Genomic DNA, 25195 nt, shown 5'->3' on the forward strand with positions numbered 1-25195 from the left:
CTTTTTAAAATCATTTTGCCAAAATCAAATTGTAAGCATTTGATATAGTTCACTTAATTCGGTGGCACTCAGGATAACCTTTCAGATTATTACTCTAGGTCTTCAAAATAGAATGGTGTTTTTCCCCCCTTTCTACGTTGAAATGTTAAAAGCATGTTATGGTTATGTTATTGCTTTTTAAACTGTAAAAATGAATTGAAGTCTTTAGACAGAAGGGTCAAGATAAATTCAACTGTTTTTAATATAAAATCACGATAATAACGAAAAATGTTTATGTTTTCAAATTCAAGCTTCTAAGATAGATCTAACTGATTACTGAGGTCTAAATAGACAAGAAAGGGTAGATCTTAAACCATGTAGAGGCAGATTTTTACATTGCTGTAAGGATGTCATCTGCAGAGACCTGTGCTCAAGTTGTGTGTTACATTGCTAATGGATCACTGAATTTTTAGGAGCTAATTTCAATCAGACTATGATTACAGATGCTGTGCTTATATCCATGTGCTTTGCCTACCTTTTCCCAGAAGCTCTCCAAAGAACATCATTAAAGCTCATATACGGCTGTTAAAATACACAACTGGAAACAAGATAGAAAGTGTCTTCAACTTTGCACTGCGTGTCAGAGCTTTGGGTATATTGGCTTGTACCTGTGGTCTTCCTTAAGATGATACTTGTGCATCAGTCACGGCCAGCAGTTCATTTCTATTCATTCTTTTTTACAAGTTAGCAACTGCCATTCTGTTCTTCAGAAGCTGCACTTCAAATTTCTCATGAGCATCGTTTGGATTTGTACTGTTACTGTAACAGCACAGAAAATGGCATATGGATTGTAAACACTGGAAGAATAACCCGGATTGACACTTGCTTAAAAGGGTAGAAGAAGAGGCTCTGGAATTAGATGTCAGAGCTCAGTCAGCCTCATTCTCTTCAAAATGTTTTCAGAGAGTGTTAACTTTTGCTTATTGTATAGCCAGAATATTTTCTATGCAGTACATGGCTTTTTGAGTAGTCTGGCTCTTAGTGTCCCCACGTAGTCTGCAAATTATTTTCAGAATAGCTTCAGTGTCCTTTTCTTTTCCAACAGGTGAATCTTTTCTTTCTGTTAAATATTGTCCGTGTACTCATAACCAAGCTGAAAGATACCCACAAGGCAGAATCCAACCTATACATGAAAGCAGTACGAGCTACCCTCATTCTGGTTCCCCTGCTTGGCATTGAATTTGTGCTGTTTCCATGGCGACCTGAAGGTCGAATCACTGAGGAAGTCTATGAATATGTGATGCACATCCTTATGCATTACCAGGTAGGAATTAAATATTTTTTGCTCACTTGAGCTAGAATAGCTGTTGGCATATGAAGCAAATAAAGGACAAATTATTCTCTTATTTTAGTTTGTAAAGACCTTTATGCAACTTCAGCTTTCTCAGTATACTGAATTTTCTTTTCTCTGAAGGAAAGAAACATACTATGCTCTACTACTTTTTTGTAGGGTATTCTTAGAAACTATACACAGACTTCTTAAGATTTGTAAAAATATTTTGTTTGCTATGTATATAGGAATTGTATCAGTAACCTCTAATTGTATTACAAACCTGAAAAAATCCACATGCATGTGAAATAAAGAAGGTTATCTTAATTTTACAGGGTCTACTGGTCGCTACAATTTTCTGCTTCTTCAACGGAGAGGTAAAGTAATAGTTTTTATTGTATGATTTTGCATATACAGATTTTTTATATTCTAGCAATTAAGGAGATTGCACATCTGAAAAATATACTTACAAACAGAACTTAATACCTCGTTGTGCTTGGCATGGTTCAAAATGTCTTGAATAAGAAGTGTACGTCTGAAAAGTCATGATTAGTTAATTCCAACAACTAACTTCTTTATTCTTGTGCCAGAAAATTGCACTGTTTCATTAATATATTGAACAGATCCTTGTGGCAACTACTAAGTTACTTCTGTTAACTGGAATAGATTAAGGTCTTGTCAACTAAGCTTTACGTTTGAGAATAACTTATAGGGCCTTAGTGTTAAAGATAAACATACTAGAAAAGCTAAATATATATGCATACACACACACTAAATTTCTCACTGCAATTTTTGCAACTCTTGCTTGAAAAAAGAACCAAAACAAACAAATAAAAAGATCCCACCAAAGAAGTAGGGCTTTTCCAACTCTTCTGGCAGAGGAACAATTACAATGCTGTCCTTATTCTTACACATCTGTTTGTTCATTTTTTCTGCATTTAGTGCAGTTGCAGTATGGGGCTGTAAGCAGATGTGTGGGAGTAACCAGATGTTTTTTCATAGGACTGAATCCTTAGTTTCTTTTATCATGTTGTGTTCTTGCATAATGTTATTGGACCAGTAATATTTACTTACATGTTAAGTACATGGCTAATATTTGATTCAAATAGGTCTTGCTTACTCCTCTTTCTCTTAAATCTGAAGCTGTCTGAATTGCAATGAGTATTCCATGTGATTTCAAGATTTTTTTTTTTTTTTCCAAGAAAAGTATGAGTGTCAGTGATTGTCATTATTATTTTTAGCTAAGGAGGCAGAAAAGAAGAAGAAGAGTGATTTCTTTTTGCAGTTTATAAGGTCTGGGTCAGTGGTTTTGATCTGGTTTTATGGCAAGGAGATCCAAGTTTGAGTCTGTGCTTACATATTTGATTCAAAACAACATATCACCAGGCATTACAGATCTGATTTGATTACTTTCCCATATTCAGAATAAATATTTTATACGCTCTTTCCCTTCTAAGAGGCATTTGAAAAATAATCAGACAATTTACTTTGTCTCAATGCAAAATGTGGACAAAAATATTTGAAATCTACAGTTTCTATGAAACAATATTGTCCAATGCTCAGCTCTGCCCTTTATCCCCCTTGGTCTTCTGAGGCTACTTTAATCCTACCTCTGGTAATGATTTTGTTTCATCTGAAAATTTTCCTCATTTTACAAACTCATGTTTTTTTATATTCTGCTGCATAAGAAAAGCAAAACATTGTTGTTCCACTAAGGGATTATTAGCAGAATATCCCTGGGCTGATGAGTGTATAAGTTGAGCTCCTCCGCAGCTCCTGCAGATGGTAACAGATGAACAATTTCTTGAACATCTCCGGTCAGGTTAATTTTAAAAAGTGGATTCAGACGTTTTAACAAAATATTTAGATCCTGTGTCTTTTCTTTTTCACTTACACATTTCTTTCCATTTGCTTTCTATATAGCAGAAATTTAAGCTTTTTAAATAAGTTTATAATTCTGATTGCACTGCTTCAGTTATCAATATTGACCTTGTTTCAACTCATTACGCTTTGCTGGGGAGAGGATTTGTTGCTTTATAACTGCCTGCATGAGTAAGGAAGCTCATGGGGAGAATGATAATATAGTTAGTAAAAAATGTTTGCTTAAAAAGAAAAAAAAAAAAAAAAGTAGATACAAAAAATTTTTGCTTCTGGCATGTGAGCCTGTAGGCGTATGTGTGTTCTGTTGCCATTATCATATGTTGCTGTCATAACTGTGCCTTAACTAATCCTGATACTGTAGCTTAGCTGTTGTGTACAAGACCTTCCCTATCGGCATCTGTCACAGCAACTCCTTGTTATGTTCTATACCAAATGGCTTCAGTGTTAACACTTGTGTGCTGTTCTGTAGCAAGTCTGGGGTTTGGAGATGAATCCTGAGACTGGAATCAACTCTTTGAATGAAAACAGAAAAAAAGATATCCCCAGTGAGATACTAGCAATTGAAAATGCTAGAAGTATTAGTTTATTTATCTAAATACTATTTCCCAAATGCTACTGTAGCTTTTAATGTTTCCTATCAACATTAAGAGCCAAAAACTGTTCAAGGAGTGGCTTGCAGGCCTTTTCAGACAATGGTCAAAAAGGGAATTAAAAAATCATCTGCCAACAGAATGAAAAGCAACTAAGTAACATTTAAGAAAAAAGTGTTGTGCTGACTGTAGCCACGAAACACCTCCACATACTCGAGACAGTGTAGCTAGGGGTGTTCCGTCAAATCCAGCGCCAACATCTGTTGCAACTGTCACTGCACCTTCTGCAGCAGATAAGGGCATACGTGCAAATCCTTCAACTTTATATTCTCTGGCAGGAATTCCCTAAGGACACTCATGTTCTGCTTATGTCCCGGCATCTACAGAGTATGATGCTTCTTGACTACTTTGTGATGCTTCCCAATTGGAGTTGGCTTAGGGCTGGCTTTGGGGTGATGCAGGTTGCAGTAATGGGAGAAGCTTGTAGCAGCTTTCTCTGTAAAAAGGAAGTAGAAAGATTCCTACTGACCTATTAATAGATCATAATATGTACTTACGGTATGATTATGTTACCCACGTGAAGCTTGTGGCTCTGGGGTTCTTTTGTTTTATTTTTGGTTTTGGTAGTGGTATTTTTCCCCTCATTCCAGTAGTCATTGGAAACATGGTTAACGCTACGGTCTCATTTCTGCAAGATTATAAAAATAGGCAAGGTTTGGGTTTTTTTTCTTTTTTGCGGGACGGGTGGGGCTACTGAACCATTAGATTTGTGTTAAACTGACATCACAGTACTAGTATGTTAAAGAAGGTGCAAGTCATCGAAGCTCATCGGAAGGAGCCATTACTAATAAGGTGAGGAAGTATGAATGCTTAAGCTGTAGTTGGTATCTGTATTAATGAGACATGCAACTACTCTTGTGACACTGCTTACTTCGATAAAATACATGGGTTAATATTTTCTCACAATGTTGCCCATCCTGAGCTGAATCTACAGCCCTGTCCAACTGCTCAAAGTTGAGGAAAAGAGCAATAGGTCTTCTGTTGTCACATAATCTGTAGAGGTGTGCGTGCTGCATGCTGTTAAGCAATATGAACAGTGGTGGAAATTAGCTGTCTCATTGATTCTTCCTGTCTTCTACGAATGATTGATTGCACAGAAGGTAGCAATAATAAATGAAAGGGTGTAACACCCTACAAGAATAGACACAGAGAAGGTCAGAGGTGAAATGCTGACTCGGCAGTAAAAGAGAGGCTTTTTGAAAAATACCAGGTGTACGTGGCTTAGTTAGAAATGCACCAAGAGGATGTGATGGGCACCAGAGAGGGCATAGGGGAAACTGTGTTTGCCGATATAGGAATTACTCTCTATAGCAATTTGTCCCTGGTGAGAAAGCAGCCTGAACAGAGAATTTTCGGACCAGAAATAGGCAGTAGGCACTTGTCCTGCACAAGTTCCAAAAATCCTCTTGAGATGTGGGGACTGATTTCCTTTGATTTACAAATATTGTTTACAACTGCATTAAGACTAATTACTGAAGCTACTAGGAGGATATATGGGAGCGGGCCTTCAGCATAAGTTTCTTTTGCAACCTGGCAATTATGTTTTGTTTCCCAACTCTGCTAATAGGTTCTCTGACTTTGTTTAAGCTATTTAGTTGCACTTGTTCAAGTTTTCCCATCCCATGCTGATTGTCTGTTCTTTCTAAAGAGAACATTCTTCATGATGATGGTTTTTCTTGTTGTTGCTTTCTCCAATAAGATACTAATCTTACTGAGGAACTTTGCTATGGAAACGATAAAAATTGGAACAAATGAAACTTAGTGAAATGCAAAGATTGCTATGATCAAGAAATAAATTCAAAGCATCCTTCTCAGACAATTTGGTATTTTCAGAAAGCTTCTTCTCTTGTGTTTTTGAGGGATGGAGTGGTGACAGTGGTGGACAAAAGAAGGGCAGCTGATGCAATCTCTTTGGACTGGTGCAAGGCCTTTGACACGGTCCCGTGCTATGTCCTTATCTCTTAACTGGAGAGCGGGAGAGAAATTTGAAGCCTGGATTATTAGGTGGATAAAGAATTTGTTGGGTGGCCACAGTCACAGAGGGTTGTTGTCAGGTGGAGGCCAGGTATGAGTGGTGTCCCTCAGTGGTCTGTCTCTGGACTGGTGCTCTTGCAGCCCAGAAGGCTGACAGTATTCTAGGTTGCATCAAAGGAGGAGTGGCAGCAGGGTGCCTCATTGTCCCTCTCTGCTCTCCCCTCATGAGCCTCTATCTGGAGTGCTGTATCCAGGCCTGTGGCCTCCAGCCCAATAAAGATATGGAGTGGGTCCAGAGGAGGACAATTTTATGTTCAGACATTTTAAAGGGATGTAAATAGCTTTTTGAACTTAGGAGAAGAGTATCTCTTTTACCCTAAAATACTAATCTTTTGTATAACTCATTTGATATTTCATATTTTCTTTGTTGATAGTTTTGACAGATAAGAAGTCAGTACTGCATGCAGGAAGTCTAAAATGTACATCCTTTTTCATTTATTTATTTTTCATTTAAAGATAAAATTAGGGGAAAAAAAAGCCACTGTGTTATAAAAATGTAAAGAAAACACAGTTTTTACCCACTGCAATGTCAATACCTAGGTGGGGGAAGGTTAGTTATTTTGTGCGCTTAATTTATAATGACACCAGTGATTTAGGGTACGCTGCTGGATAAATTTAACTGTCAGCTTCTGACTAGCATTTCATTTATGGCAGTACTTCCCCAGTCCGTGCAGGAAAGATTCTCAGTGTTGCTGGCGGTTGGGCGCAAAGTTTTGCTGAAGAGGAAACAAAATACTCATGATCTGTAGGCAATCATTTGAAAAGCTGGTATTTCAAAAAAGATATTTTGAATAAAATAACAGTAGCTATTGCCATTCTTAGCATTCCTTACTTGGCATCTTGACTAAAAACTGATCCCGTGTGAATTTAATCTATGTGACACTTCATCTATCACACATGCGCAGGTGTTTAAGCATAATGTAGGAGAGGAAGTCTGTGATAAACATAACATCCTTTCTGTGGAGACATGTAAACAAGCTGGGGCCTTGAGCTATTTTATCATCATTATTTTTAACTCTGGTAGAAATGCGGCGTTCAGGAAATAGTCTTTCTAGTCATTTGATGAAGTAGTAGTCAGAAATTAATAAAGGCTTTCTTGTATCAGAACCGTAGCAGAAATAATTTATGGTATCTGGACTGTATGAGAATTTGCAGTTGCTACAGTTGCATCCTTAATGTAAGGATGAACAGAAATTATCTTTTTTTTTAACTTTAATCTTGTCTGTCCACATTTCATTTCAACCCACAGGGGAAAAACTAGAACATGGTGTTGCTGCTACTCCTTCTTAAGCTAGCAAATTTGGTGTGAAAAGCACAAATAATGTCTAATTACATTTTAATTCTTTCAGAATACTTTCAGAATATCTCATGTGACATATCACATCTAGGTACCTAGGATTATTGAGCCTTACTACCTTATTTTCTGAGACATTTATTATGGCATTCATTTGTCAAATAATTAAGTTTGACTTAACTTTCCAAGTGTTTTTATGTGCATTTGTTTTTGTTTCCTGTCATAGGTCCAAGCTGTTTTGCGAAGACACTGGAATCAGTACAAAATCCAGTTTGAGCACAGCTTCAGCCACTCAGATGCTATGCGCACTGTTTCCTATACAGTATCAACAATCAGTGATGTTCCAGGCTACAGCTACAACCACGACTGCACCAGTGAACATTTAAATGGCAAAGGCTATCATGACATGGAGAGTGTAGTTTTAAAAACAGAAAAGTTGTATGGTTGACTGAAAAGACTCTGCATATGCCGGTGTTCACCCTCGTAGTTTATGAACTTGAAGTTTGCTTTGACGACTTAATGGCCAGAAGATTGAATCTAACTTAGGAGTATGATATTCTCCTGAATGATGCAAACTAAACCAACTCATTTTCGTATGTATATATACACATGTGTTTGTGTTTTGTCTATTGATATAGTATGGACATCCATACATATATCTATCTACTTAGCTATATATGTATGTGTATTTACATAAGTATACAGACGTTGCCTCTTGAGTTTCTACTATGTAGACAAAGTTGGCAATATTTTGTACAAGGGGAATCAGTGAATGAAGGATTTGATATTTTCTTGGAAGTTTCTATGAAGACTGGCTTGTACTGAAGCCACTTCATTTGCCTATAGAAACTTAGGGTATAAATACCATACTGTATTGTCTTAATCAAACCTAAAACTGAACAAAGGAAAATAGGTGCAATAATCACAGTAGATTGTCCAGGTTAATTTTATGTCCAGTATTTGATTCTCAAAAAGCAACAAAAAAACAGTAACAGATAGTCTAAAATAATAGATTCAAGATACTAATGCTGAGCCAGTTTGATTTTGCAACTTTTTTTAATGAAGCATCAGAGATGCTAATACAAGTCTAAGATTCTGTTCACTTGTGTATTGCAGCATAACAGTTTACAGAAAGCCTTGAACAATTTTATTTAAACTGTTTTCACATACACAGGAGTGTCTCCTCCTCCTCAAGCTTATGAATGCAGGTGAGATCAATGATGAAGCCTTACTGAAAAGTAAGAAAGAGTACAGAAAGAATAGTAACCTGAATACCTGTAAGTCCATCTGAATATTAATTTAAGCTGATGGAACTTCACTGTGTGCTTAAGCATTTTACTTGGCTGGGAAAAATCATATACAGATTTTGTTGTAGCCGTGTTGTTTGTTTTGTTTTTCTTTTAAGTATTTCTATGGCCAATATGCCTCATAACATCATTCCTCTGTTTTGGAGGGCAATGTTTTGATTACATTTGTGACTTGTATATTTAGAGAAAAGAGGACTGGACTGAACGCAGTGAAAATGATTTGTTATCTGTGAAGCCAGTGTGTGACACAGACTAATCGAGCAAATTAACACCAATACCATATTATTCCTTTTTTTTTTCTTTTTTTTTTTTTGAAAATCCAATATAGGATTTGTCTTAAAAAAAACTTTAATGTTTAAGAATTCTAATATTATTTGAGAGGTGCTTGATTCAGACCAGTTCTTTTTAAGGAAGTTGTTGCTTTTGGGTGTACTGGTTTATAAAGGTCTCACTGAAGAACGAGAAGGTTGTGGAGAAGGTATTGAAAAAATGTGTCTAGCAAATTGTGTACATCTTAAGCTTAAAAGAAATAGTAGTTACATTAAGTGAAACAAAATGCTCAATTGTAAGAGATGAATTTGTATAAGCCTTACAAGAAATCTAAGAAATAGAAAAAAGTAATATAGGGATATTTTGCAGAAAAGTCTACTTCAAAAGTTGGGGGAGAAAAAAGAGGAGTGGATACTGGAGCTTATCAACGATGATTATGCTCATGTGCATCAGGTAAGCAGGTCAAAAAACATAAATACAGATTTTTCTAAACCACTTTAGTTCTAAATACTTTTGTATATGAAGTACTTGATTTTTACATCTAAACATTTTTTTTTCAGTAGCCTTTCTGTAAGCTTCGTTAGCATGAAATTAATTAGCTGTTTCAGTGTTGATTTTCTTGTAACTTTTTAAGGCCTCGCATGCTTTGTATTTAGCAGGAAAATGTTAAGAGGATGCAGTAAATTCATGCCACTTGCACCTTTCATTGTTGTCTAGAGCTTGAGTGTAGAGTTTTGTTAATGATGTAGTTTCATAACATAGAATCTCAGCTAAGATATTAAAATGGAGATTTCTGTTAATCTGCAAGGCTGTCTGCTCGAGTGATGGAAATAACATGAATATCATGTGCTGTACTATAATAGTGTGAAATCTGGAAATCCTGTATCACAGCATCTGATGGTGTCTGTTCCAACATGATTACAAGTTGGTTACAACTCAACTTGCTCATTTTTTAAAAAAAGTAATTAATTAATTAATTAATTAAGGGTTACTTAAAAATCTTTGCAATGTTCTGAAAATGGTAGTAGTGCAGGACATCCCTGCTCTGGTATACCAGCTTTGCACAAAGAGGGGAACAGATCATCAACTGGTGTAAGTCTTTCGCTTCCATGTTTGGAATCAGAGGGTACTAGCTGAGAATCAAAGCCTATGCACATGCTTGTCTGTTGGAAAGTGCTTCACAGCCCTGTATGGCATATTATATGACAATTATTTCAATGGTACCTGGTGGGTTGTTATAATTAAAACATGTTAACAGCTGAGAATATGATATGATATTAGATTTTGATTTCAGTTTACTTCTCAGCTAGGCATTTAAATTTAATAACCTGCAAATTTGTGTATTTTGATACGATCTACTAAACGCTAATAGTTCACTGTCCTCTGTTGAGAGATGATTGTAATGGTAATTGACAGGGGGAGACTGCTTTTCCACAGAACCTATCCTGCTTCTAGGTGGTCAGTCACGGTGTTTCTAGGTGCACTTTTGAAAAGGAAACACATTGAGCTGGACATGCAAAAAAAGGTTTGTGGCTGTACAAGGAGAGGAACACTCCCTCATCCTCATGAGCTTCTATTTTGCATTGGAAAATATGAATTCCTTATTTTGTCTTCCTGCCTCACCTTTTTCAGTTCCTACATAGCTAAGAGCAGAGTCTGCTGCTTAATTTATTCTTTTTTTTTTTTTTTGTCACTATAAATTAAAATCAAATCTTTATGCTGAGATTTCGTCCTGTGGATTATTTTCTACTTCATGGAATATTGTAGTCATTGCCTGTATTATCTAAAATGGAAGAAAACTTTTGGGGGGCTGTGAGGTTCTTTTCAACGGGCAGTTAACTATTATTGTTCTTTGCTCTTTTGTTAGTGAACATGTACTGTATCACTTTGAAAGGGGCTACAGAAATTCTTGTCTTACACTTAGTATAAGTAACTAGCATGTTAGTTATGTATTAAAGGGAATGTCTGTTTTTAATACTACTGTCATCAACTAGTAAGTGCCACAAATGGATTCTCTGCTGCAGGGTTCCCTCAGTTTGTTATTATAAGGTTAACAGCTAAACTATGTATTTTTTTTTTTTTCTTTGTGATGATCTCCTGGAGTGCTTGGCTGTAGAAATGCTGCAACACATACTCTTGTTAACATCATGAAACATTTGGGCTGGAAACCCGGTAACATTCAAGTATTGTACTGTGTAAATAAGATTAATAGAAGCTATGCCATTGTATTTATTGTTCCACTAAGGATGAAATAGAAAAAGTGAGAAGTTATTTTTTGGTTGTTCCTTATTTTCGGTTACTTATTTCATATGTGACATCATGCATTTTATTTGCAGAAAGAAAAATACTATGTTTGCGTTCAATAAAATATTTCCATAGTAGAACATTACATTTGTATAAATGTAGTATTAACTTTAATGTATATATTCACATACGGAAATAGGCTTTCACTGACACCTTTATCTATGTGTTAATGAAGTATTAACTCAAGGAGAAAGTCATTACAATTTAGTATGTTTGTTAATTGGTGTATAAAATTCCCCTTGTAATGTACAGTAAGGCACTGCATATCTAGAGTAAGCTTGCTCTTAAATTTCTTTACTCAACAACTTAGAATTTTTTTTCTCACTAAATATTATTCCCTCATAAACAGAGTTGAGACTAACGTGAATGCATTTTTCCATTCTATTGGCATTCAACTAAACCCCAACCAAATAAGGTCCATATTGCTTAGCTGTGCAGAAGCTGTTTTGTTCCCTCAAGACCAGCAACACAACAAGGCAAGTCATAGGAGGAAAGAATGAAGTTTTTGGTTGACTGGGTGGTTTTTTTTTGTTTTTTTTTTTTTTGTGTTGTGTTTTTTTTTCCTTCACATAGGGTTGATGGTGTCAGTACAGTAGTGTGAATAATATGCATGTTTTCAATCCATAGAATTGTGTTTCTTGAGCATGCAATAATAGCTAATTTTTACACCATTGGTTACCAGTGTGTAATTGCTAAACTCAGCTGGTGATCAAACCACTTAAAAGGAATGCCATGGTACATGAACATTTATACTGCAACTTGAATTAAGTTACTACTCACCTTGTTACACCTCAGCGTGGACACCAGCCTTGGGGGCAGCTGTAGTACAGAAGCAATTACAATCGCACTGGGCCATCGAAAGTCTTCACCTGCACTGCTGCAGGTCATGAGTTTTATAAGTTAACTGGGTTAAGTACATTTCTAACTATAGTGGACATTCCATTTAGCCATCTATTTCCAAGTGAAATCTACAGGAATACTGTTGAACTCGATCAGTGATCAGAAACTGTGAAGGTGGGTGTTCCTTATGCATGACCTTAAGTAAAAACTATCAAACTTGAGCTGTATAACATTATCTGGTTTACCTGGTCCTAAAAGTGAATCGTAACTGCTTCAAGAATTTATTAACTTACTTATTCAAGTAAGATTCCAGCCTGGCTGTTAAAACACAAGCAAAAAGTTTTAAATAACACATGAATTGTCTCCATTGTTTTCCATTTTCAGGTACTCTTAGATTTTACATTTGCATGAAGTGAAGGTATGGCTTACAGCTCAAGTGGCAGCATATCTCTGTTTCAGCAGGCTTCTTTTTAAAGGCGTACAGAGAATTTGCATGTAGACACGGTAAAAGTTTTAGATGGGCAAACAAATTATCTTGCTTCTTTGCCATTAGCTAGCTTGTAGCTTTGGAAAGGAGCTCAGTATCACATTTAGCATAAATTCTGAGGTTTTGTTTACTAATAGACTCTCATTCATAGTTTCCTTGTTATACTAGATGATTACAATCTAGAATGGCACAAAAAACAATTGGAGGGGGGAACAGCAATTTACAGTTGATTAAATGCTTTAAGAGTTGCAATGTCCTCTTATCCATAACTTGCTTTCAAATGGAAAGTAATAACCTGACCGAAATGGGGTTATAAATATTAATTTTAGTTCTTTTGAGCTATGATACAGTATTGGTATCTTACTCAAGGTACAACTTACTAGTTCAATTTATTTGATAGAAATCTAGTGTGCATGAGTAGCTATACTATCTAGTATATATACTCTAATTGCAAGTAACTCCTAGTAAATATACTGCATTGGTGGTTCTTTTTGTTTTGTTTGTTGTAGGTTTGTGTTTGTTTTCTTGTTTTTTTTTTAACCGAAGCTATTAATATTCTTTTGTACTGATTTATTGCAGCTAAGAGTGTGGCTTACTGTTCCCTAGCAGTGCCTACTACCACTGGCTGCTTTTCTGTCGTGCTGAAACTACAGAGCTCAAACCTTACATTTAGCAATTTTCATACACTTTGATATAAATATACAGAAAAAGATGGAAAAGCTAGTCATCCAAATCCAAACCTTACCACCTACATTTTGTCCTTCGGTTCAGCAGCTGGAAAAATGACAAGATACCCACAACATGTGCATAAAAACGTGCTACTTTGTGCCTTAAAGAAAAACCTAAGATAGCTTCCTAATCTCTGCAGGTGAGTACACAGGGATTCCAAAACTACTTCTATTACATTTACCTTGAAAGAGAAAATGCCCTTACAGCACAGGTATCCATATAATACTTAGAAGTGCCAGAAACTGTATTGGGTGGGGCAAGAACAAAGTTTATATCACTTCTGAAATACCATTACAACATGATAGCAATTCCACCCTCTCCACGATATGAAGCCTACATCACTTAAAAATATTCTAGATGCTCTGCTAATGTACCTTGATCTGTTCTGGTCATAACAGACATTATACAAGCCAACATAGTTATCTGGTTCTAAAAAATATGCAAAAATTAAAAAAAATACAGAATTCTCGTAGTCCAACTGTTTTAAGTGCCACAGTGGATCATTCACAGTGTTAACACTAAGCATCTAACCACACACAGTGAAGATAAAGAAGCAAAATTTTAAGACCAATTAAAATACTTGTGAACATTAGTTATCTTTGCTGTAGGTAAACGTACACTGTACTCTCTTCATCAAGAGTTACAAGTAAGCTTTTGGGAAAGGACAAGCAGAAACTAAATCCAAAGCTCTGCATCATAGCATGGTTTGTTGAGAGCAGTGCTCGGTTTTCCAACATTATATTCTGAAACAAGAATGAGGAAGAGGAGAAGGGGAAACCAGATGCCTGTGCCAACACACATTCCAGTCTACATACATTTGACTGCTAAAGGCCACTGTAAAGACTACACTGCACAACAACACTAGCTGATTGATGCATCACAGCAGAAGCAATGACTAGAGACAGATATGCTCTTCTAAAACAGCAAGGTAATTTTCTATGTATTGCAGCTTAGATCTCTCAAAAAGTAATGCTTCCTATTTATTTCCATGGAAAATACAATAACTACAAAGAGCACAGTAACACAATTTGGTAGAGCAAATTCTCAGTTGAAAAATTTCAACATTGCACCTCTGCCAGTGGCAACGCATAGCTATTGCTGAACAGAAGTCTGCATGCCACACTCATACAAATTTGCCCTAGCAGAGGTGACACACTGTTGCCATTGCAGCAACATGACAGCCACCACCTCCTTCTGTTCACATCCACTGTTTGATCTCCATAGACATTTACCAAGTGTCAGGCACTGTCACTAGGTGCCATTTTTTCCAAATGGAGGAATTCAGTGACACACCTTTTGCTTCATCAGCACTTCCATGCCAGATGCCATTTTGTCAAACTGTCTTTCTACATTTGCCTCTGATGTCATAGGTCAACATCAAAATATAGGAAGCATTCTATAATCAAGGTTGGAAAGACCACTAAGATCATCTAGTCCAACTTGTCAATCCATCACCACTGTACTACTAAACCAGGTCACTCAGTGTGACACCTACTTTTTTCTTGAAAACTCCTCCACCTCCGTGGGCAGCCTGTTCCAATGCCTCACCCCTCCTTCTGAGAGGAAATTTTTACCAGCATCCAAGCAGAACCTTCAGTCATGCAACTTACGTAAAAAGCCAGTATCATTACTTTTGTAGCAGCCTTCATAATAGCAATAAAACACAAAATTTATTTAATAAATGAGCAAACAAGTCTAGACGTAAAAAACGTTAGGAAATTCTTATCTTTTTCCAATCTAACAAAATTGCCTGAGCAAGTGCTATCTATATATATTCTGCTCCTATACATAATACTCAACTAAAAAAAGTAAAATGTTTTTTTTCTTCTGCCACTTCATACTTATATACTGCTACAGTTCCGCTTCCGCAAGACAGGCTGTGCGCTGTGATGAGCCTGTCTGGAAGTACAGAGCTGACAGCCTCATGATCATAATTGGAATGATTCTCATCATTTCGCAGCTGTATATTTTTTAATAACATTTATAACTGAGTAAATGAACAATTCAGATTCATCTGCATTAAGTTCATACTGCATTTGTGACAAATAACATGTTATTGCTCTTCAAATTAAACTTTTTTTTTTAAAAACCCAAACTAAAGATTTGCACATTGAACTGTAAAAATATTTTTAAGTATAATTTCTAATGACTATTTCCATTTTTTTCCCTCATTTTACTAAGTCACAACTTTCTAAGCGAAAAAATAGTTTCTGTTATAATAGTGCTATGTCACATAAACACATAATGTAACAGAATACAGAAAAATCCAACTCTCTAATGCACATTCTATGAAAAAGTATTTGAACATTGATAATTATTAGTTTGAGATCACAAAGCTTTTCTGTAAGATAAGGTTTCACAATCAGTGACAAACAGAAAAACGCCACAGAGAGAACAGAGAACTGAACACAAGTACTATGGTCCCTGATTAAAGCAAGCTTTCATGGCATGTGCATGCAGGACAGCTGTGTTTTCCAGCTCTGCTGGAGTTGATTAATAATGCAAGCCACCTGCTGACCAGTGTAAGGTTATAGTCTTTCCTTCTCTCTGTCCTAAATGAGGATGCTGTTTTCTGTAGAGAAATGGTTTGAAGTTTGTGGTAGGCTTATGGCCAGCACTCGAGACAAGGTTTAGAAATGAAACCTGATGTTCTACAGCAAATATATACATAAAGCAATATCAACTGCTCAAAATATTAAGGTAGAAAATGAACTTGAATATAAATACATTCTTGCTTGGCTCCTTACCTTGATACTTGGAAATGAAACATGACAAATGTGTGACTGTAGCAGAGAAATTTCTTCCAAAGGTCCTGCATGCATTGGATACGGATTGCTGTCAAACTAGTGGTTCCTCTGACACAATGCAGTTAAGTTGATGGTTGTCAAGTCTATTCCTTCCAAAGCGCTGTGTTGTGGATTCCACTGTAAATGCAAAAAATTTTGAATGTAAATATATGAGAAAAAATCTTGAATTAATAGTGAACAACAGCATTTCAATCTTACAAAACATACAGTACACACTACATACAGGAGTACCTGTCAAAAACTTTTTTGTTTTTAACCATTATACTGACATCATCATATGATAACAAAACCATTATTAGGTATATTACACTTACAGTAAAGGAAAGGGTAGAACTATATTGCGCTTGTTTTTATAGTTGTGCTGTAGGAGCGTTTAAAACTGAAGGCCTTTTGCCTTTTATACAGCATATTTGCATGCTTGGACTTGGTCTCAAAATACAGCTTGCCTTATTTTTTTTTTTTTTTTTTTTTTTTTAGATATCAGTAAAGATCTAAGAACACAAATGCTTGATCATATTTTATTTGATTAAATGTAAGTATGAGCCAAATACCCACATTTAACAGAGAGCTCAAAAGCACATTTGGCTCTGTCCCATAAATTCCATTCCATATGGCCATATATTCTACAGAACACCACCTCAGTTATTCCTACTATTCACAAGGAACTTTCATCTTGCAATTCCTAATGGAAGCCAGGAGCTGTCAAGTATGGGCTTCTTTCATGACATTTTGGGCAGATTATGCCAGCGAGGATTTCCTTGTTAAAGAGCCTCTTTCAGTATTCTGTGAGCAGATTGCCATCTACTCACATCTACTCAGATACTTTAGGATCTGAGATAACAACAGAATTCACAGAAAGCAATCACACAGATGGCTTGAAAAATCATAGCAAAGTTGTATTAATATTCTGGGGATTGTTCAAAATACAGTGTTACTGCCACTTCTCTTACTCACAAACCTTTTCAAAATAATCTCAGTTTAGCATAATTGTAATACGCATTTTCCAGATACTGCAATAGAATGACTACAGTAATTAAAGTTAGAATATAAATTCCTTGCATAGCTTTTAAAAAAAAAAAAAAAACAAATAAATTTCTGTTGTACAAATAATTCAAATTAAGGTAATTTCAAGGTTTGGATGCTGACTCAGACAGTCCGTTCCAGTTCAACGCTGTATGTGCCCCAAGGAATAGAAAATATTTCTTTTTCTTTTTTGACAGTAGCTTTTTTTTTTTTTTTTTTTTTTTTTTTTTTTTTTTTTCCCCTTTTCAAACAAATCACTTTTTCTTTCCTTCTTATTTTTCCCTACAGGGACTTGTTTTTAAGTCAGGAGTGCTCTTTGCCTGTTCTTATTGTAATTAAATAGAGAATTAGAAAGATTCGTAATTGAAATATACAAAAATCTTAATCAAGAAATACAAATCAGGATGCCTCCACACAAATTAAAATAATATTGAGAGCAACAATGGAAATATGTTTGTATCAGTTTTTTAGAGCTGTGTTTTCATTACAGATATATACACTGCATGGTATTTCATTGTATCATCGAAAAAATAGTTTTGAAAAGTTGTTTAAAACTTACTGGAAAATAATAACACTTTGTCACAAAACCAACATACATTTTTTGGGAGTTCTAACAAAATATTTCACAATCTACATCTTACTCTGTTTCGCACCATCTTTCTCTAAGCTCAGTATTTCACTGGTATTCCTTGGCATGACCTCTTATTCTCCCTGTCCTTATTATTCACCAGACACCAATACCAAGTGGGTACCACCAGCTGTCTCCAACACCTTGGGAATTGGAGCTACTATTGCTGTCACCCAGCTTCTTTTTCCCAACCAGCTGTGCAGAGACCAAAGGAAGAGAGCAATAAGCATGTCATGAATACTCAAAGACTTTCTGTTTAGGTTGAGGCACACTTGGCATAAGAATGAAGCTTCTTGAAGAAAACAAGAATCTAAGCCTCAGAGAGCCTCTAACTTATACCCATTTGCTCAGTGAGGTTGTTTTTGGCACTGGAGAGTAATTGGCATTATGCCTTTCTGCAAGGAAGAATTCATTGAGCTGTTTGTTTTTTTTTTTTTTTTTTCTGTCGTCTCATCTTTGTGCTGAGGAATCTCTAGCCTTCTCCTCAATTATTTCCAGTTTACGCCTTTTTAATGCCGCTGAAACAACTAAAGGGAGACAGAATCTCCATCAGCTTCTACGTGCACAGACAGCTGAAAGTTGATAGCCAGACTTATCTAAGAATTAATTATATTTCTAATCCAGCAGAAGCATGTAATAAATAAAGCATAAAATTACTAACCATTCTGGATATATGAACACTCTCGAGGCCAGTGGAAATACTTCAAATACACAAAGACAATATCAGCATGCCGAGCCTTTGGAGCAATGTTACATTCCATACCTGTATGGCATGAAAAAAATAATAATAATAACAACCAAATACACGTATGGCATGTAAGTGATTTAAAAACTACAATACCAGCTCTTCTATCGAAGAAAAGTACTTCAAATTAAAAAGAAACAAAACTGCAGGCATAACCCATTCCATTTTCAATCCTACACATGCTATCCAGACTAAAATTTAAAAGGGAGGTTGAAGTTTCTTCCATTAGTAGAGTGGATATTGCATGTATGTTTTAAAAAAAGGATAGGGTAATTTTACACACACTCTTCCCTTTCCTTTCCTAGAATTTCACCTGTCCCTTCTTCTTTTCACAACAGAATATCGTCTGACCTTAACTACTGCAGCTCTACATGATGAAATCCTTAGATATCTAATCCAGTTCTCTACAATGGGTGAAAGGATAAATAAATTATTCCTTTTTCTGCTACAGCAATGTTTACTGGCAAAGTTATTTACTGTAGAGTTTCTAGACTGGACAAGAAGGTTCCCATGGAGTTAAGCTCATTTTAAGTAGGATGTTTAGACTAACTTAACCATCTAAAAGTAAGCACAACCATTTCATAGGCTGAAAATATTGTTTTTTAAATTGCCTGCAGCTGAAAGCAATAATACATAAACGCAATGAAAATTACTAGTTTAGCAATGTTTCATTTTCAACTATAAGTACACTCCACAGAAATAGCGTGGTTTTGGATTAAATAAAAGCGGGCGTGCATCATCAAATTAAAAAATAAAAATAAAATCAAATTTACCCTGCTTGATTTCACGTAACCCTTGTATTAGTATGTCAGCACATCTCCCACAAAGGGTGATAATGTACTCTAAAGAACATTAAAATGTAGCATGAAAAATCAAATTAACCCCACTTTCAGAAAACAAGCAAACATGCAAATTTTTACATTTTTCAAGCATTTTGCATTATGTTTCCAGGCCCACACAGAACTGAGAGTGCACTGACTTGTTAAAATTACAATATGTCCATTTAGTTTCAGGGTGCGACTAAAAAAGAACACAGCAATATCTGGCAACAGTGCCTACCACTGTTGCTAAAAATGGAGATTTTTTCAATGCTGCCTCATTGCAATCACTTTTAAGATAGTGAATCTCCTTTTCCAGACACAAGAGTGCCTTTGAACCTCCTCCCAGAAAATGTCCTGCAAGCTGGTAATTAAAAGTGCTAATTCATACTTCATTAAATAAGCAATATTTAAATTTAAAGATGATCCAAGCAGATATTACTGTATCATCATCCTGATATTTTAGCTGTCAAACAATGTAGCTCATGCAATATACTAAACATAGATAAAATACCATTCAGTATCTTATTTTGCATGCTGAAGATGCCAGACTTTTTCTGATTTGCAGCATCACTTAAGTAACAGTTTCAAAATTGAGAGCGTGAGACCTCCAGTAACAAATGGATGTTGTGTGCAGAATGCTGTCGTGTCAGTGATGAAAGGAAGCATAGTTCAGCAAAAAAAGATCTTGCTTCTCACCATTTGCTCTGAACTTGTCATTTTCTCTTTGCAAGCTCTGTTCATCATCTGTAACTACTTAGCATGGCCACGTGACTGGGAATTATAATATTATGCTCCCTCCAACTATGTATCATAAAAATTACTCAACTTTGCTTTTTGATTCAAAGTCAGTTTATCTGCAGACTGTTTTAACTGTCTCTGAAGTGCAGCCCCAAGAATATGTGAGTCTTAAACATACTGAAGGCTACAACAAAGCTGCACCTGTTCTTCCAGAGTGCCAGAATACCACAGTAAAACTCGAACAATTGAGGTACTTCAGTCAAGATCCACCTTTACCTGTCAGTTCAGTACGGGGCTTCATAATGGTAAATAGATTCATGTTTCCTCTTCAGTCCACACTGTCTTGTGCTGGATTATTCTCATATTCTGTCCTGTAAACCATGCAGAGACGTTTGCAAGTTCAGAGCTCTTTGAGATTTCAGTCTGTCCTGTGAATTTGAACAAAACCAAACATACTCTGATCAGTTTCCTTGCCTCATTTGAGTCAATCTTGGCTCTTTTTATGAGCCAACCTGTTGTTTTCACCATCTTAAAAAAAAAAAAAAAAAAAAAAAAAAAAAAAAAGCAGAGCCAGAGCTTTTAATACAAAAAGTTACTGCAGTTAACCAGATGAGTTAACCCAGACAAATTGTTCCAAAATACCCCTTCTGGAGACTTTCTTCAAAATAAAAAGAAGGATTCTCTGTTTTTATTTTGTTTGTTTTACTCGTGCTGGAATAAAACCTTTTAACCTTTTTTTTTTTTTTCACCTGAAGAATTTACTATGGTAAAATGGCAAGTACAGTTGTTCTATCAGTAGCTAATAGAGAAGCAAAACTTAAGGCTCTCCAAGACTCCAGGGCATATTTTGGATCTATAAATCAGTGTTCACTCATTCACTATATTACATCCTTGAAGAATCGTTAATATTTTTGTGCTATAAAATTATCGCTCATGTACGATTGTCCCAAGACTCCATGTCTGATATTGCCCACCACTAAGCAAAGTCATGGTAGTAAAACATAGTGTACTGGCTAACCTTTTTTTTTTTTTTTTCTTCTTTTTCTTTCCTTTTTTTTTTTTTCTTTTTCTTTTTTCCTTCAGACAAATAAATCATGTATTTATCTTATGTTCTGGATAACTGTTTCCTTCAGAAAAAAACGAACAAAAAAAAGCAAAACAAAAAAAAAAGCAAAAAGATCTAGGTTTGGTGTAAGACAATAAAAAAATTGTTACAGAAAGCTTAAAATTGAAGATTTCAAGAACAGAGTCACTAGAATTTTGTGAGGGTGTATTTTGGAAATGCAGAGCACAGAAACTGCAATCAATATTTGCAAGATCACTAACATGGACTATATTCTCAGGCCAGTTCTTTTCTAACTTTGGCTTTATTCCCACGTTGCAGTTCTGAACTCAATATACTTCAAAATATCTGACATCAGAACCTTGACCCAAGAGGCAACCTACTTGGAAACAGAACAAAAAATATTTTTCTCAATTTAGTTCATATTCATACAACGTGGTTTTTTGTTGTTGTTGTTGTTGTTGTTGTTTTGTTTTGTTTTGTTTTTTAAATAATAGCAACTGAGTGGGTTAATCATCAAGCTTTCAATCAGCAAAAAGCTCTAAGCAATTGCCTCTGTAAAAATTCTAAAGCTGGGTTATCTGAGCGAGCCTCTGGCATATTACAATTTGTCCTTTTCCAGTCTATATTCAAGGGAAATTGATTTACCATTTAAGGAGAAGTCTGAAACAAATATATCAGGGGAAATCAGTGCTCTTCATAGAAAAGCAGTAGTGAAATTTTTGCCACTTGTCAATCTCCATCACAGGTGGTTTGTCAGTACCTGAAATATGCGGTTCTAAATAGAATGGCAATAAAATGTATATTACAGACTACTCTCAATTTCTGTAAGTATAGAAGAAATGCAGTATTTAACTCCCCTCTGAAAAATAAATCATGTATTTATTTATCTTATTTTCCGTCTGTTTCCAAATATGTAAAAATTGAGGAAAAACTGAAGGAAAGAAATGTTTACTTTTATAACAGAAGTTATTTACAAAAGAGTTATTTTTCTGGGATATAATGTGTCATTTTTAGCAGACTATCATAAGAGAAATTCCTCATCAGTGGAACAATATTCCCCTCTCCCTGTCATTTTCTCATTGAATTTATTTTTCCCTGATGTTTTCCTTTTTTCACTCATTTCAAATTCATTAGTAAAAGGTATACTCATTAAACATGCTTTAATTGCTGATTCTGATCCCTGATTTTAAATTTCTTATCGCAGTATAGGTCTCTGTTATAAATAACACAAGTCCCATCTACCACTGAAATCTGTTCTACATGCAAATTGCTACGTTCTTACCAGCTGCTTTCTTCAAGTTCTAGAGCGATCTTTCTCAGATGCTCTGGACAGATTTGTTTTCCTTCAAACTCTCTTCAAATACACTACTTAATCTTCATGAAGACCATGTAACAGCTGTGTTGAATGAACTAATAAACTCTAAGGAATTATGCTTTAGTAGTTTATATTACTACCCTTAGCTCCAGCCCCAGCTGCCCTGACAAAGTTGACTGTCCTCCCAGACCACTGGCATATTAGAGGAGAAACCATATTATCAGCGTTTCCATACTAAACTATTTCATTTATGTCCTAGACACAACAACGCAGATGTAGATTGCCAGTTAACCACTTCTATTGTGTCCCATTTCAGCTTAAAAACAATTAATGTGTACTTCAGTGTTTCTCATATACCTCAAAATTCCATAGACTTGCAGTTAAGCAGGCTATTTAAAGTTATCTCATTTCTGGTAACAAGGAAGATATACACCACCTAAATGTCTTTAAACAAATACATCCCTAGTATATATAGTACACATAAATAATGTTTAAGATATAAAACGATGTGTTCATAACGCTCTTATAGAGACAACAGCAAACTGTGTTTATAGCTTAAATTTGGATTTTCTCATCTTGAGCAGTAGTGTGAGATTTCATCAAGAAATCTTGAACATTGCACTTACACTTTATGCAGAATCAGACAACGGCATGTTTGTGTTTTCTGTTGTTATCCAAATCAGACAAATGCTTTGGACTCTGGCCAGAGTTTTCAACTACTTTAACCATTTTAGGTTTACATTCAGTCTAATGATCATGCATGTATCTTTTAACTCTTGAAAAAGACTTTGCCAGGGTAATTTTCACAATAGAAATTTTTGCTTTTGGACAATTTCAACCAATGTAGCCCTTCCACGAATCTGGAACTTTTCCCCCAGCCCAACCCAATTAGCTTAGAAATCTTTTCTTAATCTCATCACAATTGCACTAAGATTTATTAGTGTCTGCACTGCACAAGATGCCGAGTTCTGCTTACAGAAGAACGCTGCCAGTATTCTTGTTGTCCCAGTAACATAACTGCTCTGACTAGTCGCTAAGACTTCTGTCCAAATCTCAGTCCATTGCAAAACAGCAGTGTGAGACTGCTGAGTAATGCAGTTAGACTAAGAAAAAATGTCTCCAAAAAGGCCACCATACAAAGCAATCCATACACACCATTAGCTACTCAGAAGTAAACTGTTAGATCTAGTAACGTAACTTACACTATCATTTAATGGTAACCTGACACTTCTCTTTCTTTCCAAAGATGTTCTGAGCTTCTGTGGAAGTCTGTGGTTTCTGCTTTTAGCTAAATCCTTGTGATGTTACTTTTGCCTCAATTTCCTACATTGTGCAACACACCTGAAATACTGAAGAGAACATGAATTGCAGCCTTCTGGAACAGGAAAACTAGAAGGCCACGCATTTTCATTCTGCTTTTTTGTTCAAGTTAGAACAGAAAAGGAGCAACTATTGAAAAATGTTCATTAAAAATTATATTTGAAAAGATAGATAAATAAGTATTTAAATATTTTGAATCTGTTCACACAAGGCACTTATAATTCTTTTGTCCTCTCCCACAACAAAGTACCTATTTATTTATTTATTTTTAATTCTACCAAATTATCATAAATACTCAACTAAAGGCACAAGAGCGCTAAGCTCTGCTTACAGCTTTCCTCATGTTACGTACAGAATGGGAATAATGGTAAAAAAACATGAGGATACATTCACACTGAGATGCTTAAAAAGAATGTTGGAGAGGCCACATACATTTATAGTCACAAATAACAGATGGTCCCTACACTTTAAATTATTAAAATATGAGTTATTGGCATTTTCATCAGTATGGTATGAACTTCTCATAGTATATAGGTTGTGTGTTAAGGCCATGTATGGTATTAGCTAAAGCAGGCTGAAGATTATCGCTGAACTGAAATAAAACTAAAGATTAATTTGACACAGTGTTTTTCTTCAATCAATAATATAGACAACTGTTTGTGAATTTATGTGTGAAGCCAAAAAAGTTAAAACATACATATATGCGCACAAATTTAACTATGGGCATCAAAAAGCTTTCTCAGAGCTAGATTTTCTCTGAACGAAGAGACATCTGATGCTTGTTTTGTATTTTTTGTGAATTTACTACTATATGGCTGTTTTCTTCTTACTGACAGCAGCAGACTAAGAACTCTGAACAGCGACTGAATTGTTCTGACTGTTCTCCAACTCTCTATTTCAGTTCCTTAAAATGTGCAAGCAGCAATCTGTAGCATTGCAATTTCTGTGATCCAAATTCAATATTTGACAAAAAGCAGCAGAAGATCAGGGGCAACACATCCCCAGTCTAGAGATTTTCTAATTACTGATCTTAAGAGGACCAGGAGGAAAGGAACTTCCTCCAAACAGATGACTGAGCTACTGAGCCTGGAAATAGTATCACTGTCTATCATGTGTCATATGTTTTAGATGTACCTGTAATTTTTCGTTTCATTTTCAGTTTTTCATTTTCCCATGCCACATATAGTCTGAGGGTGAATCGTGCTATTTATGAGATACTGAAGACGAGAAGTTGAAAATATATGGGTTTTTTTGTTTTTTGGTTTTTTTGTTTTGTTTTTTACATTAAGTTCACATGCCTTTTGTTGGAAGAGTTGGAAAAAAGACTGTTTGATAATTGAATCACTGTGCTTCCATACTGAAGTCACTTCCTGATAAGCTGCCAAACTTGTTTTATAAAATAAATAAATGACAGAGCTTGAACAACTCAGTTTTCTTGGCTGGTCACAATCGGTGCTGTACTATTCTGACTAATACCAGAATACTGCTGCAAATTCTAATACTACACTCCAAAATAATATACAGAATTCAACTAAGAATCCAACTGTCAAAGATACTCACAGCTTCAATCTGAGCCTTTTTTTTCCCCCCCCCCCGATTTTCTTCACTAAAGTGAGGCCCTGCGCAG

At 35.6% G+C, this 25195-nt stretch overlaps 1 protein-coding gene and 1 long non-coding RNA gene across 8 annotated transcripts in view; one reads left to right on the plus strand and one right to left on the minus strand.

Annotated features, from left to right (window-relative positions):
* Positions 1 to 11134, plus strand: part of CALCRL (calcitonin receptor like receptor) — a 65047-nt gene extending 53913 nt beyond the window's left edge. For both annotated transcript variants that reach the window (XM_010713340.4, XM_031554129.2), the window contains 3 exons: positions 1085 to 1303; positions 1645 to 1686; positions 7395 to 11134. In XM_010713340.4, the coding sequence (XP_010711642.1) occupies positions 1085 to 1303; positions 1645 to 1686; positions 7395 to 7616 (483 nt within the window). In that variant the 3' untranslated portion in view covers positions 7617 to 11134. The remainder of the gene's footprint in view (positions 1 to 1084; positions 1304 to 1644; positions 1687 to 7394) is intronic.
* LOC104911628 (uncharacterized) overlaps positions 1 to 25195 on the minus strand; it is a 167760-nt gene that overhangs the window by 37891 nt on the left and 104674 nt on the right. For 3 of the 6 annotated variants that reach the window (XR_014884270.1, XR_014884271.1, XR_014884269.1), the window contains exons 4-6: positions 20144 to 20295; positions 18225 to 18326; positions 15853 to 16029 (exon numbers count right to left, since the gene is read on the minus strand). This is a non-coding gene — a long non-coding RNA (uncharacterized LOC104911628). Of the gene's footprint in view, positions 1 to 10412; positions 16030 to 18224; positions 18327 to 20143; positions 20296 to 25195 lie in introns of those variants that run through there. The other 3 variants (XR_014884272.1, XR_014884267.1, XR_014884268.1) reach the window with 2 other exon arrangements.

The sequence above is a fragment of the Meleagris gallopavo genome, chromosome 7, assembly GCF_905368555.1.
Source record: "Meleagris gallopavo chromosome 7, MGAL_WU_HG_1.1, whole genome shotgun sequence".
Classification (NCBI taxonomy): Eukaryota; Metazoa; Chordata; class Aves; order Galliformes; family Phasianidae; genus Meleagris; species Meleagris gallopavo.